This window comes from Centruroides sculpturatus, unplaced genomic scaffold (assembly GCF_000671375.1).
Source record: "Centruroides sculpturatus isolate CEXI.00-Female unplaced genomic scaffold, Cexi_2.0 scaffold1113, whole genome shotgun sequence".
Classification (NCBI taxonomy): domain Eukaryota; kingdom Metazoa; phylum Arthropoda; class Arachnida; order Scorpiones; family Buthidae; genus Centruroides; species Centruroides sculpturatus.
This window is the reverse complement of record NW_019385514.1, coordinates 142388-160029: the sequence shown is the minus strand read 5'-3', so window position 1 is coordinate 160029 and position 17642 is coordinate 142388. Positions and strand designations below refer to the sequence as shown.

The 17642-nt window shown below is 35.7% G+C and overlaps 2 protein-coding genes across 3 annotated transcripts; both read right to left on the bottom strand.

The window, feature by feature from the left end:
- Positions 1-4895: 4895 nt before the first annotated feature.
- LOC111639705 (protein toll-like) lies at positions 4896-7013 on the bottom strand. Its single transcript, XM_023385634.1, has 3 exons — positions 5731-7013; positions 5177-5325; positions 4896-5111 (listed from the first exon to the last, which is right to left on the bottom strand). Exons 1-3 carry the CDS (start codon positions 6420-6422, stop codon positions 4948-4950), a joined length of 1005 nt encoding a protein of 334 aa, XP_023241402.1. The 5' UTR covers positions 6423-7013; the 3' UTR covers positions 4896-4947.
- Positions 7014-7556: 543 nt separating this feature from the next.
- On the bottom strand, positions 7557-15763 carry LOC111639706 (protein tyrosine phosphatase type IVA 1-like). 2 transcript variants are annotated; one of them, XM_023385635.1, is made up of 6 exons: positions 15270-15763; positions 12571-12716; positions 11569-11661; positions 11369-11499; positions 11231-11305; positions 7557-11164 (listed from the first exon to the last, which is right to left on the bottom strand). In XM_023385635.1, exons 2-6 carry the CDS (start codon positions 12691-12693, stop codon positions 11068-11070), a joined length of 519 nt encoding a protein of 172 aa, XP_023241403.1. In that variant the 5' UTR covers positions 12694-12716; positions 15270-15763; the 3' UTR covers positions 7557-11067. The 2 variants fall into 2 exon arrangements, with proteins under 2 accessions (XP_023241403.1, XP_023241404.1); XM_023385636.1 differs by lacking the exon at positions 15270-15763 and adding an exon at positions 13530-15171.
- Between the last annotated feature and the right edge of the window lie 1879 nt (positions 15764-17642).

The following is a 17642-nucleotide window of genomic DNA, read 5'->3' as shown; positions in this document are numbered from 1 at the left end:
CCACTGAAACGGATACGTGGGGAACAAAGGGTGGGTCCTGCTAAGAATGTGCCACAATCCGTTGCAGTTGAAGCGAATCACGAGAGAATCTAAATCTTTTAAACGCATTGTTTTCTTAATTAAAGGCTTACTTAGTTGTAAAGATGCAATTAAAAAAGGCCTCATATAATTTTTGCTTTCTAATTTTTTAGTAGGAATTGATGAACTGCATCATTTTTAATCATCCCCCTGCTTCCGATTATGCAAATGACCTTTATATGAAAAATTCCACAGTGATTGCACTTAAAAAGTGCTTTCCAGTCGAGAAGATTTTCGCAAGATCCAAAAACATTAAAACAAAAAATGAAGTAATTAAAATTAGAATTTTTCTGTTTTCGAAAAACAGTGGTTAATGCCTTTTTAATGGGAAAAGAACCCCTATTGTTCGGGAGTTATTGGGTAAAAGTGAAACATTTGGGGAAAATTCCCCGAATTAGTAAGCGGTAATTACCCGAAATTCCTGAGAGAATGCTCCCCTTGTCGAGTGTCTACGGGGGATAGGGCCCCCGGATTGTCAACAAGGATCTTCTAATTATTCTGTTTTAACGGAATCTTCCACAACACTGGAAAAGTTGTGTCGAGAAGTGTAACGTGGCAACAATGCAGCATCCATCAAACATACGATATGCCGGGCCCTTCGAATTACGCAACGATTCTCAACAATGACGGGCCTTCGGAATATTTGAAAACCATTAAAAATGACCTCCAGGACTCATACTAAACGAGAAATACCTTGAAAAATATTAGTGAATATTTTTTTTTATTATATAGCCTAAAGACTAATAAAATTGATAAAAGGAAAACAAGCGTGAGACCTGGCTAATGATCGAACTTGTAATGAATAATTTTCAAGGGCCTGTAGATCACCCTAAAGAAATACGCTGTAGGCTTTAAAAAACTCATCACTTAAACTTTATATTATTTAAGGCCCTTTACAGAAAGACTCTGTAAAAATTATTGTAAACTTTCAACAATTTTTTAAAATAATGTGAAAAACGTTGTAAAGGGGAGTTTTCATTACTTTCGGTAGCATGCCGGAAGGAGCGAGTAAACCGCGCAAGTAGGAGGACGGAGGTGAGAATTCTGGGCGTGACGAAATCAGATTATGTCTCTGGAGGGCTCGAATTGTAATTCGTTTAGAGAAAAACGACACGAAAAAAAGGGCCCCGCAGACAAGAAACTCCCATCAGTCTAATTGGAGTGGAAGAGTAGAGCGAAGGTGCATCTGCTTGGTATTCGTCACTTAACCACCTGCGGTCGTCGCCTCTCCTCATAATTAAAACAAGAGCCGATTGCGCCACTTGGACGTGTTTAACTCACCTTTACTTTATTACTTTATTGAAATGAGGCCTGCCTTCCCCTTCTACGAATTATACAGCGATGAAGTGGACCGCGAGGGATCATCTGTTCTACCTTCTTTTATTCTAAATATTAGGGTATAGCTTCTAAAAATAAAATGATAAGTTTTATTTGCACAGAGCAAGTATTGTCTATTTACTTAATTATGGCTGTAGAAAGGCTGAACCTTGTTTATTTGCTCGCATACTAACCAATCCTAACCAAAAGAATTGAATTTGTTGGTCTTACGGTTCAATGTTAATTTCATTTTTCATTTAGACGGAAGTAAATAAAGTGTCGTTAGTCATGCAATATTTTTGCACAAATTTAATCATTACAACTGCTTTATTTCGATTAATCATTAAAACTATTAAAAACTTTAAATGCGTTGTAATGCAACTAACGTTCTTTTTCTTCGTCAGAAATGCAATTAAATAAGTTTAGATTGACGTTAACACCTGTTTTATCGTGGTCTGCGGAATTGTTTTAATGGAGACTTAACACACTTTGTTTGTTTTTCCTGGAAAGGTGGGTTGATTTAAACAATTTTTCAGGTTTAAATCGATTCTGGGATCAATTTAAAAGGGAATTTAGTGACTAAATTAGAGAATTTTCCGGCTAGGGCCCTTTCGTGATAAAACATGGGAGAAAAGTAATAGCTTTTGACATGGTGTTACATCAGTGATTTGTTCGTTGATGAGGCGAAGTTGGGATGGGGAGAACAGAAGAGTAAAAAAGTTCCCCACCGCACGTGCCTGGTGGGTGGCCCAGATAATGTTCCGAGAAAGAGGGAGACACCAGTCCGGGCCTCATACCGCACTAAGTACATGAGACACTTGGTGACAATCTCATTTATCACTCGGGTAAAACATTAGTGCTCTACTCGAAGTGTGAAGTGCGCATTGTCCTCGAGGAAACGTCATTTAGGGCCTTTTGGGGTGCCGTCTATTTGTAGTGCTCGAAGCCGTCTTTGTCATTAATTAGACGAGGCCTCCGAACGGTTTTTTAATGTATCTCGAAAGTCAAACGAGAGACCCTTTTTAATTTAAATCCTTTCTTCTATAGAGGAAGGCCCTGTAGAAAGGACGCAAAACGCGACCAGGCCTTACGGATAACGACCTCTGCAGAACGAGATGAGACTCGCCAGACATTCCAAGGGAATTAATAAAGTTAAAGTTCGACAAGGAGGAAGAAATGGCGGAGGGGGATGAAATACGTCTTTGTAATGGGACCCGACAGTTGTGCAGGGGACGGCAAGCTCCTAAATGCTTCGCGTGCCACTGAACTGTGCGTTATTGTCCGCGAGGAAACATTGGAAGAGGCGCAACTACGGGATCACGTGTCTTCTACGAAACAGATTGAAAATTCCGTTTCTCTTTTCTCTCTTTCCTTCTGCATTTATTTATTTTCAGACTCGACTTTTCAATCTTGCCAATTTTGTTCGCTGACAGCATAGAAGAAAAGCAACGAGTTTTGATTGATTTATGGGATCTTCGTCGTTTCATTACCCTAAAAAAATCACAGGAAAAAATAAGAATAAATATCCAATGGCTATTTTAATAGAAAACTTTTCAATTTGATTGATCGTCGATTTTTATCGTCTTACATGTTTATTCAACGAGATTTCGATCGAGGTAAAGAGGGAAGATGCGAGTTAAGATTAGTGTTTTCAAGGACTAAATTAAATAATAATTCGACTTCTATACCTCTTGCTGGACTGAATAAAGGGTGAGAAAGTTACGATCTTCATCCGTATTTGAATATTTTGAGGCCTAAGCCTTTAAATACTTGGCATATTGTGTGCCAACTTCAGGTAATGCCAAGTTTTTATGCAAATCTGCTGTACAAAAACTAAAATGTGTGTTCATTCTATTGTATGTAAATGTGCTAAATATTTAAATGTCAACATCTTTTTAGTTATATTTACTTACAATTGTGTAACTTATATATTTTACATCATTAAACCTTATAAACTGTGTAAAAACGATTATACAGTTTCTAAAATTTTACAGATACATTACATTCAGTTGTAAGATAAAGTGCCATTTGTCCAGAAATTATTTTATGCCTTTGATTCCATCGAAAGTATTCTACCAGCAGCGATGTAACTAGAAACGATATTAGAGGGGAGGACCGAATTAGAGTGACAAACCTACATTCACCCTTACACTACTGAGGATGTAGCTGAATGCTGCGAATGAAGAGTAAACTCACATATTGTATATATGTGTGTAAGTGCGCTTACACACATTCAGATATTCTCCCCGTACTTATTTCATTTTTTCTTTATTTGTTTACAAAGGTAAGGGGCCCCGGGCCTCTTCCCGGTTAATTGCTACCAGGAAATCATTTGCGTATAAACTTGCATAGATGTTAAGTATTTAGTTTTTACAGATAAATACAGCATATTTATAAAAGATTGAAACTACAGCGATTCACTTAAGTTAGTCAGTAGCGGTTTTACAGAATGTTTCGAGTTAGGTAGGCCCTTTTGAAATTTTCAGAATACCTAATTTGAATGAAGGATTTATCGTAAGTGAAGTATAGATCTAATCTAATACAGTATATTTCTTTTATGTTTTTTATAATTCGAATGTTCTTTAAAACTACTCTAGAACATAGAAATCTACTTTATTTTGAAAACTAAGACCTTCAAATGTTCTATTCAATAATGAAAATGATCATCCTTGTATCGGCTTCATTATAAATTATATTTTTAAGATTTCAAAAGGCCTAAATTAAAATTCAGGAAGATTATTTGATTTAAACTTAATCTCAGACTAGGTACAGTTTAATGCCTCGTTTAAATAAGACCTTACTTTTTATACTGGTTAAATTCTGCAACAATGAAAAAAGAACAAGTCCTCGATACACATCCAAATAGTTTGTAAGCCAGTTAATTCGAGGCTCATACATTTTAGATTTTAGCACAATGAACAAATAATTTAATACTTCTACGCGCTAATGACGCTACCGTTTCGGATCTTTTAAGAATTTCCTTCTGTCCGAAGTCACTTCCAAGCAGAAGTCAAGTTGAATTTGTATAGAGACGTAGAAATGTCAGGAGAGGGCCCGTCGACAGTCGTTACGGCTTATTTAAACTATTCTGTCAAGGCCCCACCCGGAGTGCGGCAATTAGGGGGTAAGAACTCAAAATAAAGGGCGAATGTTATTCCAAGCACGCTGCTTCCTCCTTTGGGGTGATGAACTTGTGCAGTGACTACTGCTGACACTTAATGAGCCTCTTCCACTTCCCTAATTGGCATTTTTGAATGCCAGCCGTGGGTGCCGCGCAACACCCCTGGTCGCAAATTCCGAAACGACACACTATCTAGTATACTGGGAAGAGCGCCGTGTAAAAATAGATATTGTATTTAAATTAGCCTGGTAAATTGAAATTGATTTTCCATTCTTACGCTAAGTACTAGGCTGTTCTTTTGTTACTCGGATCATTACCGCTAGGAACCGCATTTGGTGTGTGGCGCCATCTGTCGAGTGAAAATAGAAACAGCGCAGGCTAAAAGGATTAAGAAATTGATTTATTTTCGGGAGAAAAACATTTTCATTTTACTAACGTACAATAGGACGAGTGCAGTTGTCCACTTGCCAATAGTTGAGGGATCTGAGAGGCCGATCTCTCAGAGTCGGAGGTTGCGAACATTTTCCGTAAAAATGGCCAGGATGATCGTACTTGGTGCTCCAACAAACTGATAAGTCGCACACAATAGGATTATCTGAAAGAAAAGCCAGGCTTAATATCCCTTTAGGCGTCGAAAGAGGTAACGGAAAAGAATCTTACTGTCGATGTCGAGGTGCTCCAGCGTGCCGATGACGGGCCTCCATGTTAATTCGTCGAACGTTTGCAATCGATTGTACATAAGATAAATTCTTTTCAGGTGTAACATATTGCTGAAGATATCATTAGGGAGTGACGATAATCTATTATTACTGCCAGTAATTAAAAAGCAAAGAAAAACGTATCAAAAGAAATTGTCACTTTCAACTTATTTGCATTTACTCAGGCATTTTTAAAAAGGAAAATTTAAAAATGGTGCATCAAATTAAAAGAAAATTATAGGAATTATAACGTTATAAGTAAGAGAAGAGCGTACATGTTTATTTCATTTTCAATGCAAATTAACGAAGAAGCAAAAATAAGAGCAAAAAATAGGCCATTTTAAGCATTTCATTAATGAATTAATAGATAATATCCGAAAATAAATTTAGAAAAATTTCATTTAAATTATATGCTATCAAATTTAAATTCGTGATTATATATATTTCTATGCAGTTATAAACACTCGAGTACTGAAATCATTAATGTAAAATTATGCCAGTCCGACGTACTCTTACCTTAAATTGAGAAACTTGATCTTAGAATCCCTCGGAAACATGCATCTCTTCAGTGATTTCAATTTATTTTCCGATAAATCCAAAAATATCACATTGAGCAGTCTGGCAAATGCATCGTCTGCCACCGATTCGACGTTACTTCCCTTTAAAGTCAACGATGCTAACGTAGGATGACTGAAACGGAACGACTCCTTCTCCCCCGTCTTAAAGGTATTAAAGCTCAAATCGAGATACGTCAAACTGTTGACTTTAGAAAATCTTTCCCAGTCGATTCCCGTTCCGAGTTGGCAATTCCTGATGGAAACGCTGACTAAGCGATTTTCTAATCCCAAAAATGGGTGCTCTTCGGACTGAGTGAAGCTGTTAATTTCCGTACTGTCGATTACGATATCGGAAATTGTGGTTTGATAGAAGAGGTTGCTGGGTATGAAACCTATTTGCGAGGATGTCATCCTAAACTTGTCAATGGCGTGGCCTTTCAAGGCCGATATCGAACGCGTTAATTTCTGCAGGGACTCGATTTTATCACACGTAACCCAGATTTCGTTATCCTTGGGTGTCACCGTCTGGCACGTACACGGGTGGATGTTCTCCGGGGGCGGACACGATTGTTTAAGTGGAGTGGACGCCCGAAGGATGTTTAACAACGCAGAAATTGTCACCCAACGAAACATAATATTCTTCTCCATCATTTTCTCAATTTATCTTCCTTTAATCCTCTTATATCTAAGCCTCTGTAAATTATCTGACAGCTGCAATTGTCTCCAAGATACGCGATAATTTATTTAAAAAAGGCTTTTTCATCGAAATGACGAAGAAATTTCCAACCCGTATATTGTTTTAAGGACTGAATAAAGGCCATTCACCTTTCTGTACGAACTCGATATTGCCCTATGTATCGAAATGTGATCGAAGCGAGAATAGTTTCAAAAATTAGGGCCTCCAGGTAAAATAAAAAGCGTAGAGATAATCTGCCAGTTAAACCTATTTATCTTATCTTGCACAAATACTATGTTTGCATAAGTAATCAGTAATTTCGGAGAATTTCGCAATTCGAAAGTTAAACGACTTCCTTATTATGAAGGGTGACAGGCGACGTCAGAATTGCCCTAAAATTTTTGAAATGGCTTCACGGGAATAATATGAAGGCGTGTCGCTGCTACAATTGACCAATTGAAGCGACGCGATTCGAAATTTTGAATTCAACTTGGAAATGAAGCATCAATCCGAAAACAACCGTAGGCCCTAATCCTCCAATAAAAGCGCCGAATTTCGAGAATTCAAATCTGATGACTAATCACTCGATAGAATTCTAAACATTTCAAATATTTGCAACCGTATGCGCCAATCAGAACGGGAAATTAACTAATAATCCTGGTGTTGGTATCATTTTTTAAGTCTTTCAAATAATTGTTTTTTTCTTAATCATCTGTAGTGCGCTCTATTTAAAAACACGATTCATCCTAGCTATTGTATTTCATATAAATACAATCGTCGTCACATTGCAGACTTCTAATACACGTCATTAAGAAAAAATTGCATATAAAATGACAATTAAAAATTAACGTATACAGGCAATATATTAGCAGAATGATTTTCTCGCTCTCATCTAATTAATGCTTAATTAAATGACTGTAGGAATATTTAATACGGTAATTTATTTTTTATTTTTATTTCTGAAAAGACACTGTGGCCAGGTTGGCCTTTTAAAAGCGTCTTACAGCAAAAATTAACAAAACCAACAAAAAAAAAACATCCAAAATCAAAATTGAAAATTACTTTCGGTTTTACTTTCGGAAATGTATCGATAAATTCTTTTGTGTTTACGTAGGCTTATATCAATACAAAGTTGTGGATCATAAAAACAAAATGTCAGTTGTAAGATCTAACAACTAAACCTAACAGTAGATAATAGTGCGATATTCTAAATGCAATTTAAGAAGAAAACATCATTCTCCGGTCAACGAGAAATGCGTAAAATACAATTTAGTCGTTAGTTTCGTATAAAATACAGTATATGGGTATTAATGTACCATGTCATATTGAGGCAATGACGTTTATTTGCTTATTTTTCAAGTAATTATATATTACGTAGGTAATCCGCATCTTCAATAAAGGATGTTCCCGACCTAAAGACTGTAAGATATTCTACCGGAATTCTTGTGATTTTTCGGATTAAAGAGACATATATATGTATGAATAATTACATATTCCACAAATATTATATACCCGTGTCCAAGGAATAAGCGTAATCACCAATTTACTTTATATCTCGGGAACTACTGTTCGGAACAGCCTGAAACTTAACATAAAAGCGGAACTTTGTATTCTTTATTAAAAAATCATTCAAAAGCAAATATTTAATTTAATTTACGCCCGACCAAATAATATACAATAGGAAAAAGTACTAAGCATTGTTAGAAATATTTTTGAATAGATAATAATTAAAATAGCGTACGGTTGCTTCCCGCACACAACGCGCGCTGCACAACGATTACTCGTGCGGATTGCAATGTCGTTTATCAGATTTGTCCGGGAGCAAAGTCTATTTTTGAACGGGAGTCTCTCGAAGCTCCTCGGAAGAGGCTGACGGGATGCGACTCGTCTCCTTGGGACATCCCACACATTCTATGGGATTTACATCCGGATGGCTTACTCTTGCCGAACATGCCACGTGACGAATATTTCGCTGTCCAGAAAGTCACCGATGAGTAACCATTATCGTCCAGAAAAGTAAAATATGCATTCAGAGCCCCTTGAAAATATCTTACACTAGGTTCTTAAACCTCGTCTCTGTAGTTTATTACAGTATTAACATCTCTCGCAACATCTCGGACGTTAAGGATAATGTCACCCCAGATGACAATAGGCTATTACCATCCTCACTCTGGTCTGTTTCCACAATTTTTATTGAATAGTATCGGTTTCTCGCTCTCTCAAGATCTTAATCTGACGAGAATCATTTCGTAGACTTGTACCGACACTCGTCAGAGAAAAGAACACTTCTCCATTTTCTGACAGTCGAATGTCGATGTTTTTGGCGCACCATCTTCACTCGATGATGATATAAAATAGGAATTTACGGTAAGTAAAATTGCGAGCTCCAACAGGCCAAACGTTAACGTTTCCATTATGTATTTACAGTATGGACCAAGTCCGTAGGAAGTGCCCTGGCGGGTTTCTCGTCAGGAGAAGAATAAGCTTGATATAACAACGTTGCCAGACGTTATTACATCCAAACTCAATTTAAAAGAATTTTGATGATGATAAAAAACAAGGAATTTACGGTATATTTGCAGTAATTCGCAAGAGAATCTCGTGTGGGCGCCAAATATCCTAGCGATGGCGTTGTATAGCTAACGTATGATAACTCTTGGACGTCCACTTGGTGGTTGACATCTAATATTCGTTCTTTGAAATCTGGCTCAAAGTCTGCAAACTGTGGCGTATTGTGGCACGCGCAGGGACATCTGTTTGCAATTGGCCAAAACTGTCTTCGACGATTAAACCGCACTACTGTATTTATGGAGCCCGCATATTTCTCATAACCTACGTTTTTTAATTGAACATCCTATTATATTTTCGGTATTTTTCTTATTTGCAAACATCCGCGTAGATCATCCGCTATTTATGCTTATATATATAAACATTAGCCTATATGTTTATATAGCCTATATATATATATACGCATAAATACAAACAATACATAAACAAGAATACAGTACATACTCAAGCATAGACCTATATATTTTCTCTCACATACACGTACGCATCCTTCAAAACATACATATATAATATTTACAACACACACTCCAGTAAAATATTACACTTATGGACCTTCTTCCTTATCAAATGATAACAATCCATACGTATCAGTTTTTGAAAATGAAGAGAGGCTCCTGTTTGCTTACTTTCTGTATAAAATCAGCTATATATAGTGTAGATATATAAATACATTCAAAATCTATACGTAAATATATAATGTACTAAGACGCATGTGCACGAAATCCGTTTTGAAGAAAATAAAAAATGTGACCTTAGAATGCTGCGGATAGAATAAGCTTACTGCGAACGTTTTAAACGTATTTTGATATATTTATAGCTCTTACTTTCGAATTTTATGCAAAAAACGATAAAAACTTGTTTACGGTCGATTGCAACATCCGCTACCTTGCACGGGAAAGTGCAAGTGTTTTAATAGATGTAATTACCAGGGATTCTATTATGCTTTATAATATACCGGTAGGCTATATTATTCAATGTACAGTATTTTTACTCACATCAAACTCAATTTTTTCTTATGACAATTGCTACCATTGCCTTTAAGTCTTCAGATTTACATAAAATTATTAATACGAAAGATTCCTCGAGAAAAATAGGTTATTTAACTACGGTATTTTAAAAATATTACAAAGATCTTTCGGTGTAACACCAATGAAAATTACAATTAAAAAATTATTTATCTCACAGAATTTCATCAAAAAATAGTTTTTTTAATGTTTTTACCTCGGACCTAGAGTCGGGAGAACAATTTCTTAAAACTGATTTATTAATTTAGTAGACTACATGTTTTAAAAGTTGGTTTATTCTATAAAAAGTTATTAAAAAGCATCAAAACCCGTTAATATTGGGAGTGGGCGACTTTTTAAGAAAATTTTCGAAAGTTTCATTTTTTTGGTAAAATAAAAATTTCACAACTTTGGAGCTTTTTGAGACGTGGTCCCAGCCTTTAATATCTCCGATTTTCCCTGACAGTTTCTAGAAACGTCTGCCCGATACACGAACCTCCTGGCAAAATTTTCGACAAAGGCGAGGGATTATTAAGCTTCGAAGTGTGCGCACTAACAGGCCTACATACAGAAAAATCCCAACTTTTGCATTTCTCGACATTTCGAGGTCACCGAATCCAAATACGTAAAGTTCTCGGGAGGAATTTTTTTGACCCATCGTCATACTTTCCCTCTGTTATATAACAGCTGGGAAAGTAAAATGTCAGTATTTTCTTTTTATTACACAAATTATAAAATTTATATACAACGTACTGTACAGAGAGAGTATGGTACATAATAAAATACATTTACAAAATAAACTTATTAGTTTCCGAACAAGCGGGAACAATTTTAGGAAGAGCTCCTATGTAAATGTCATTTAGGAACATTTATCCTGCTGAATCGGGAAATTGTCGGGGGTGCGCCGAACATCTCGATGGTAACAACGTATTTGTACCTGTAATTCGATGTTTTGCCACGAAAAACCAGCCTTTGACTAAAAATCCTTCGATCAAGAATGACTACAAAATTTACACCGATCGTATCAAACGGCGCTGTGTCTAACTATTTACATCAGAACGCATCCAGTCCGATGGAAACACGAATCAGTTTCGTATTGCCTCAAAAATGCCAACTGCCTGTGATTCATGGCACCCGGACGATACCTACGAACAAATTTGGCATTACGTACATTTCTTTATTAGCGAGAAATTTACTGAATCGACACTCACCTCCTAATGAACTCGACAGCATCTTCGCTCGTCATTCCCAAGTCCATAAGAGCGAGCGCCACCAAAACGGGTGCCCTGGGGCGATCCGATATAAGTGATTTATTAGATGAGCCGCTAGAATGACAAAATGATACTCACCTCCCTAATCCCGCTAAGCAATGCACCGCTATGCAGCAATCCGGATCTTGCCTAAATGTGGTTTTAACGTGCTTCAACCAGTCGGAGATGATTTTAGGAGGAGGAGGAAAACCGTCCCTGAACGTCCAGTCCTAAAAGAAAACCAATTTGGTTGGTGATAAAGGAGGGAGGAGCTTTTAAAATGCAATAAAGACACTTACCAAGACTTGGATACCTTCCAGTTCGACTAGCTGTCTGTCGTAAGTTGCCTCGCACACCCTCACTAAATGCTTCACGTTACGCATTTGCAATTCCTATACGGATAAAACGAATAATTTAATTATTACCAGTTGTTTCCTCTTCCTAATTTATCGCGGGGGTTAAAATATTAAACATCGATTTCCTTTATCCTATGAAATCTATGTTAACTAACCCATATCCTGTGTAATAAACGTAAATTTGAATCTTGCCTCCTCTGTACCACACGAGACGTTTCAAAGTATTCATAAAAACTAAATCCATTATTTTATGTAAATTTCGTAAATTCGCACAAAACAACCGATTTAACAGATGATATTGTCGATATCGAGTATATATTTAACTAGATCCTGGATCAATATCGATTTCAACAGCGCGTTTGTACGTGTTTATCTATCAGAAACGCGAATATTCCATAAATCAATAGTATAGTAGGAAAAAATATTCCCTAAATCAGGAAAATTCCTCGTTTAGGGAATATTTTCCCCACTGGGTTAAAGTCATCTTTCTCCTAGGGTTTTATCCTAAAATGTCCCCATAAAATTTAAGGGCACAGGGAAATCCTACGAATAAAACCCTAAGATTTCCCGAGAAGTAACAAGGGGGAAAGATCTTAATTAACTACCAGCTCGTTGTTAGTGCGTTATAATGTCATAAAATCCTCATTAATTAAACTATTTTTCCCTGTTAGGAATTTTAGAGGTTTATAAAATTTAATTAAGAAGGTTGAAGCTCGTTGAAAATAAATTGAATTATCACGTGTCAGGAACGTTTCTCGGGTGCGAGAAATTAAATATTTCCGAAATAATCACTTTTTTAAAGGACAATTGGATTCTCAAAACGAAGCGACACAACAAAATTTCTGAGAAAACGAAGGGTTTTTCCAGTTTCCCATACGACGATAACACGCGCCAAGCGCTGACGTCATTTCTGTCGCCACACTGTATTGTCAACACAAGTATTACCTTTACAAAGGAAGCGATATTATCGTTGGACGGGCTCTCTAATATTAGAAATTTCCTATTCCTGAACGTGATGTAGGCGGGACGGGTCCTAATTACTTTAGTTTTAAACGACGACGACGACATTTTGAAACTTCATGTGAAACTACCTGTAAAAAAGGGAGAAAATTACATTATTGTAGGCCTACGTAAATTTTCCAATTCTTTCTCACGTTATTAAAAAAATTCCCAGGCCGTGACGTCATTCAGGAAATATTCCCTACGTGACGTCACGCAATGGATTATCAAATCTGATTAAAAATTATACAATGTTATATACTTCTGTAAAATTTTATGGTTACTGAACGATATTCCCTAACTTTCCCTATTTAGGGAATATTTCCTGAATTGAGACGTTCTGCGGCAATTTAATAGTCTTATTCCCTGTTACATTTTCATTTTCATAGAGAGTATTTTAGCATTAAAATACTGTATATGTAAAAACAGTTTTAAAAAATTCATCGACTTAGAGAATATTTCCTAAATTCCTTAGAAATATTCCCTACTCGATCGTCCCATTTACACGTTTTAATATAATTTATCGATTCACATCGTGAAATTTAACACGTGAGTAAAGTTTCCCGTATCGGGAATATTCCCTAATAGCTTTAAATTAAAAACAATAAAACGTTTACGCTTAGGGATTTTTCCCGTCACGATAATTAAGCTGGTGGAGGTTCCGTGACATTTTTTAGACATTGTTTATTACCGCAGTAGTCCCGGAGTTTCGGATGAATGCTACTGATATTTCATTAAAAAATGCAAAACTTTAAACAATTCCAAAATGGCCGACACATTGTTGATATAATTACAAAACACAAACGGTCAAGGATAAAGATAATGAGACGTGTTTTGCTTGATTGTCGTGTATAAGAAAAGTCACGCGAGACGTTATGATTCGAGTCAATAATGTGTATATTTACCTGACAGGACAGATCGGTAGAAGGACGACAATAAACACGCTCTGTTACATATCCGCTCGACTACTTCCCTTTCACTCTACTTTTATATTTCTCTTCGACTCCATACGCAATTTCCGGGTTTTGTAATAAGCGTTATTAACGTACAATGTATATCGTTTGGAAATTTAATTATCTCATTATATTCTGCGCTGTGGACTCTTTAACAAGAGCTAATTGCGTAATAACACCTACTGACATTTAATACAGTATATTCCTGTATGTAAAATATTCCGTTGTACGTTCAGCCTTTGTACGTGTTTATACGATCTTTACCTCTGAAAACAATGGAATTACAAATAGTTTTTCCATTACGGAAGGTATCTCGATTGAAGAAATCGGATGATAAGGATTCAGGAACTAAATTAAGGCATTCAGGCATTCTTAATTTAAGGTATACAAATGGAGAAGATATATGTTTGGTAGATCAAGTCACATAACAGTCAGTGGCGCGTTATCGTACGAGCAAAATGGGCAATCGACTGAGTGCCAACAGGGGACCCCAAGCCAATCTTTTATAAGAAAATGTTTCTTATAAAACACTCCCCCGAAGAAAAATGCCTGAAGTCAATAGAGATTTCAACGCAAAACCGTGTACATCGGACGTTCAGCGCCGCCTTCCCGTGAGCCTAGAAGTTTGACAATGGCGTTTGGAACATCGAGCATGATTTTATATAAGCATTTCCTTTATCGTGGTAATTTTATAGCATCTTTCAAGGCCTTCTAATACTGATATTGTATACTTTTACACGTATTAAAGTGAAATCAAGCCAGAAAATGACGTAGTTAGTAACAACCACAAACTTAGGTGTGATCACATGATCGTAATCCATCCGTTTAAATCCACTCATAAAATACAAATACTCGTTTGACCTCTTCACACGAACTAGGCTTAAAATAAAGCCGTAAAAACAAACATTTTGATTTCTACAACACGTGTGCATATTAATTACAGAGAAATTTCCTAAAAACTAATAAACACGACGATATTTTTATTAAAAACGTTCGGTTTATATTTTTGCATTCTCACTCACTTATTCCCCGATCATCGAGGGAGAAAACACGAAAATTCCTTGAAAATCGACGCGAAAGGTCGCATTAGGGAATTTCCTTATTCTCTAACCCGACTTTAAGGTTTTAATTGAAAATTATTACTAATTCATTTAAGCATTTTGAGGATAATTTCCAATTTTGGGGAAAATTTAAAACGAAAAAGAAACTTTACAGAAATAAATAATATAGAAATTATTATTTTAAAATAATTTCGTAGTTATTTGTCGAAATTTAATAATTAATAATAATTTCAAAGTCCATCTGTGAGATTATTATTAGGCGGTATAAGGAAACAGCTGATCAAATTAACAACAAACGTAGGAGGGGAAATTCCCTGGACTATCGATGTCACTCCCACGTTTAGTTTAGAAATTATATATTATTTTATATAACCGACAGGAAAATCACGATTTAAAAGTGAACTAATTTTCCTTAAAGACAGGAAAATAATTAAGAAAACTAAATAAATAAAAACGCCAAAAGGGATATTTCCCTTTCGTATAGTTTATATATATAACTTTGAATAGATAAGATCATAGTGGAGAGGGATTTTATAGGCTGAAAACTGGGTTACACTTTACAATAGGGTAATTTTTGGTAGGGGAATTGGTGGGGAGGTGTTTAGGGACATAAATAATAGAAAAAACTCACCTTGTTTAACGAACGAGTATAATCCACAAGCTACAGCATATACCCGTACGCGGACACTACTAATTTCAAATTGGCATTACCTCTTTCCGTGCAACAGGGTTTGACTTTCTCGCATGCTCCGCCATTGGTTGGGGCTGGCCACGTGACCGGGTGGCCATTCAACTTCGTCAAGGTCAGTTATCCGCCGCTGCGTCATACCGATGACGCCGACGGACGTAACAGAATTCCCCCCATTTAGCGCACATTCCTGTTTGTAGCACTATCGATTCTTTTCATTCTCTCATGGGGATTTAACGCGTTTAAGCCGCTTACTGATAAATTTTCTTTTTGTGTTTTAAAAGCACGTGGGACGTGTGAATTTTTTGACTGCGTGTAGATGGCTTTGAGCGGTTGAAAAAATTGTTCTAGTGGGGTAGTATTAAACCCAGAGGAAAAATTACGCTGCGAGGTCACAGATGTCAAGTAACGGAACCATGAACTACATCGATAAAAACGATACAATGTAACCATATTTGAGTCATTTTTACGCGTTAAATTGGGAGGAAAATGTACTTTTATAAAATATTTTCATAATTTTAAGCTTTCGCATCTTTTGTAGCCGTAAATCCTCTTTAAATCGTTATCTGTGTCAGTACATCTGTACCCAAAAACCGTGTCATTCACGTGTCTCCTACTGACAAAAATTTTGAAGTATTCAATGGTTTTTTCACGTGAAATTTTGTGTTAAATTACGTAAAAGTCCATTGTTTGGCACACAAATAAAAATTATAACAGAATGTTCCCAGCAAAGATAATACAATGATGAGGGGTTAACGGCATTCCTAGTAGCGCGGGAACTAAATCGGCATGGATAATTAATTCATTTCAAAACTGAACACACGATAAATATAATAAATGCATTTTACTGTATGATAAATTTGCCATTTTAATTTTCTAATAATATGAATTTAAACTGTCTGCAGGGCATTTCAGAGTTTTTAAAAATGTCTTCTATCTCCAACCTCCTACGAAATCCTGTTTGACATGTGGTTATATTTCTGTAAAGTTGTAATGTTTATATAAAGCGGCTTTTCTGAATATATCTGAAGACAAATATACGATAAGGGAAACTACCTTTCTTATCTATGTATATGACATCTAAAAATATTTTTGATTCAATCTTTGATAATTCAATTTGCTTTACTGTTTCTGCTTGATTGCTGAAGTGTTTTGATGACAGATAGACAGTGCTGTCTCCAACAAATTTTGACCTTTTGCAAACGAGGAAGCTTAACACAGACACGAACAGAAGTTAGTGCAGCACTTTTTCCAGAAAACGTCATAAAGGTATCAGCATCTACAGGGAATTTAATAAGAGAAAACTGAACTTTCTACTGTTTCATAAAGGGAGAAGTGTGTTTGAAGGGGGTAATTCACCAGCAAAACTTGGATTTTGAACCTTCTAAGTGGAATTCTATCCTTGTGGATTTTTATATAAGGTCACTTCCTAGAAAAATGACCTTTTAAAATGCAATAATTCAACTTAAATGACCTTAAAACAACCCATACAACTTCTTAATCTTTAGATATTGTTCAAATGGATACAAAATTGCTTAAAACCATCTCTTCTTTTAGCTATACTCATGTTTTTAGCTCTTGTACAAAATTAGGATGTTATATTTTGTGATAATGAGTGGTTTTATAGACTATAATTACAAGATTGTAGGGTGACCTTATGTGATATTGTCCACTTCTACTAGTAGGGTCCAGAATTGAGTGTAAATTTTCTTTTGATCTACTCATTTAATTAAAAAGAAACTTACTTTCTTCTCAAGAAACATTCAAGAACTTAATTTATAAAAAGAGACATTAAAGACAGATTGGGGCAGAGTAATCAATTGAAACAAGCTTTTCTCACAATTATCCTTAATGAGATTTTAAAACCCCTTTAAGGATAATTGAGAAAACAAGTGATTCTCCATCATTGTAAGAGTTAACGGAAGCTGAAGATTTGTTTTCGGTTAAAATATCTGAAATGTTTAAATTAATTAAGCTGCATGATCAATGAAGTGTAGCTTGACCTGCATTCTGTAAACTCACTAGTGTGTCTACTAAAAATACTTTTATGCCAGAGAAAACTATTTATCTAATAGGAAAACTAAATGTATTATTAATAAAAGGATGATTTATAATAAGGGAACAAACAATGAACAAACAAATTTTAAAAATGCAAAATATCTATCGGATGTCACAATAAATACATTTTGGACACTAGCAGCATGACACAGGAAAATTTCAATGATGAAGCAATTAATACCTTCTTCAAAGAACTTGAAGACTTAATTTATGAGTAATATTTTTTAGGAATAAGAACTTAAAGATATGTCAAAAAAT

Coding starts and splice junctions, on each gene's coding strand:
- LOC111639705 (XM_023385634.1), bottom strand. CDS start 6,422: ATGATGGAGAAGAATATTATGTTTCGTTGGGTGACAATTTCTGCGTTG. Junction 5,326..5,730: donor ATCAAGTTTCTCAATTTAAG/GTAAGAGTACGT, acceptor AATTACTGGCAG/TAATAATAGATTATCGTCAC. Junction 5,112..5,176: donor GGAGCACCTCGACATCGACA/GTAAGATTCTTT, acceptor CTTTTCTTTCAG/ATAATCCTATTGTGTGCGAC.
- LOC111639706 (XM_023385635.1), bottom strand. CDS start 12,693: ATGTCGTCGTCGTCGTTTAAAACTAAAGTAATTAGGACCCGTCCCGCC. Junction 11,500..11,568: donor TGGAAGGTATCCAAGTCTTG/GTAAGTGTCTTT, acceptor GTTTTCTTTTAG/GACTGGACGTTCAGGGACGG. Junction 11,306..11,368: donor TGCTTAGCGGGATTAGGGAG/GTGAGTATCATT, acceptor GGATCGCCCCAG/GGCACCCGTTTTGGTGGCGC.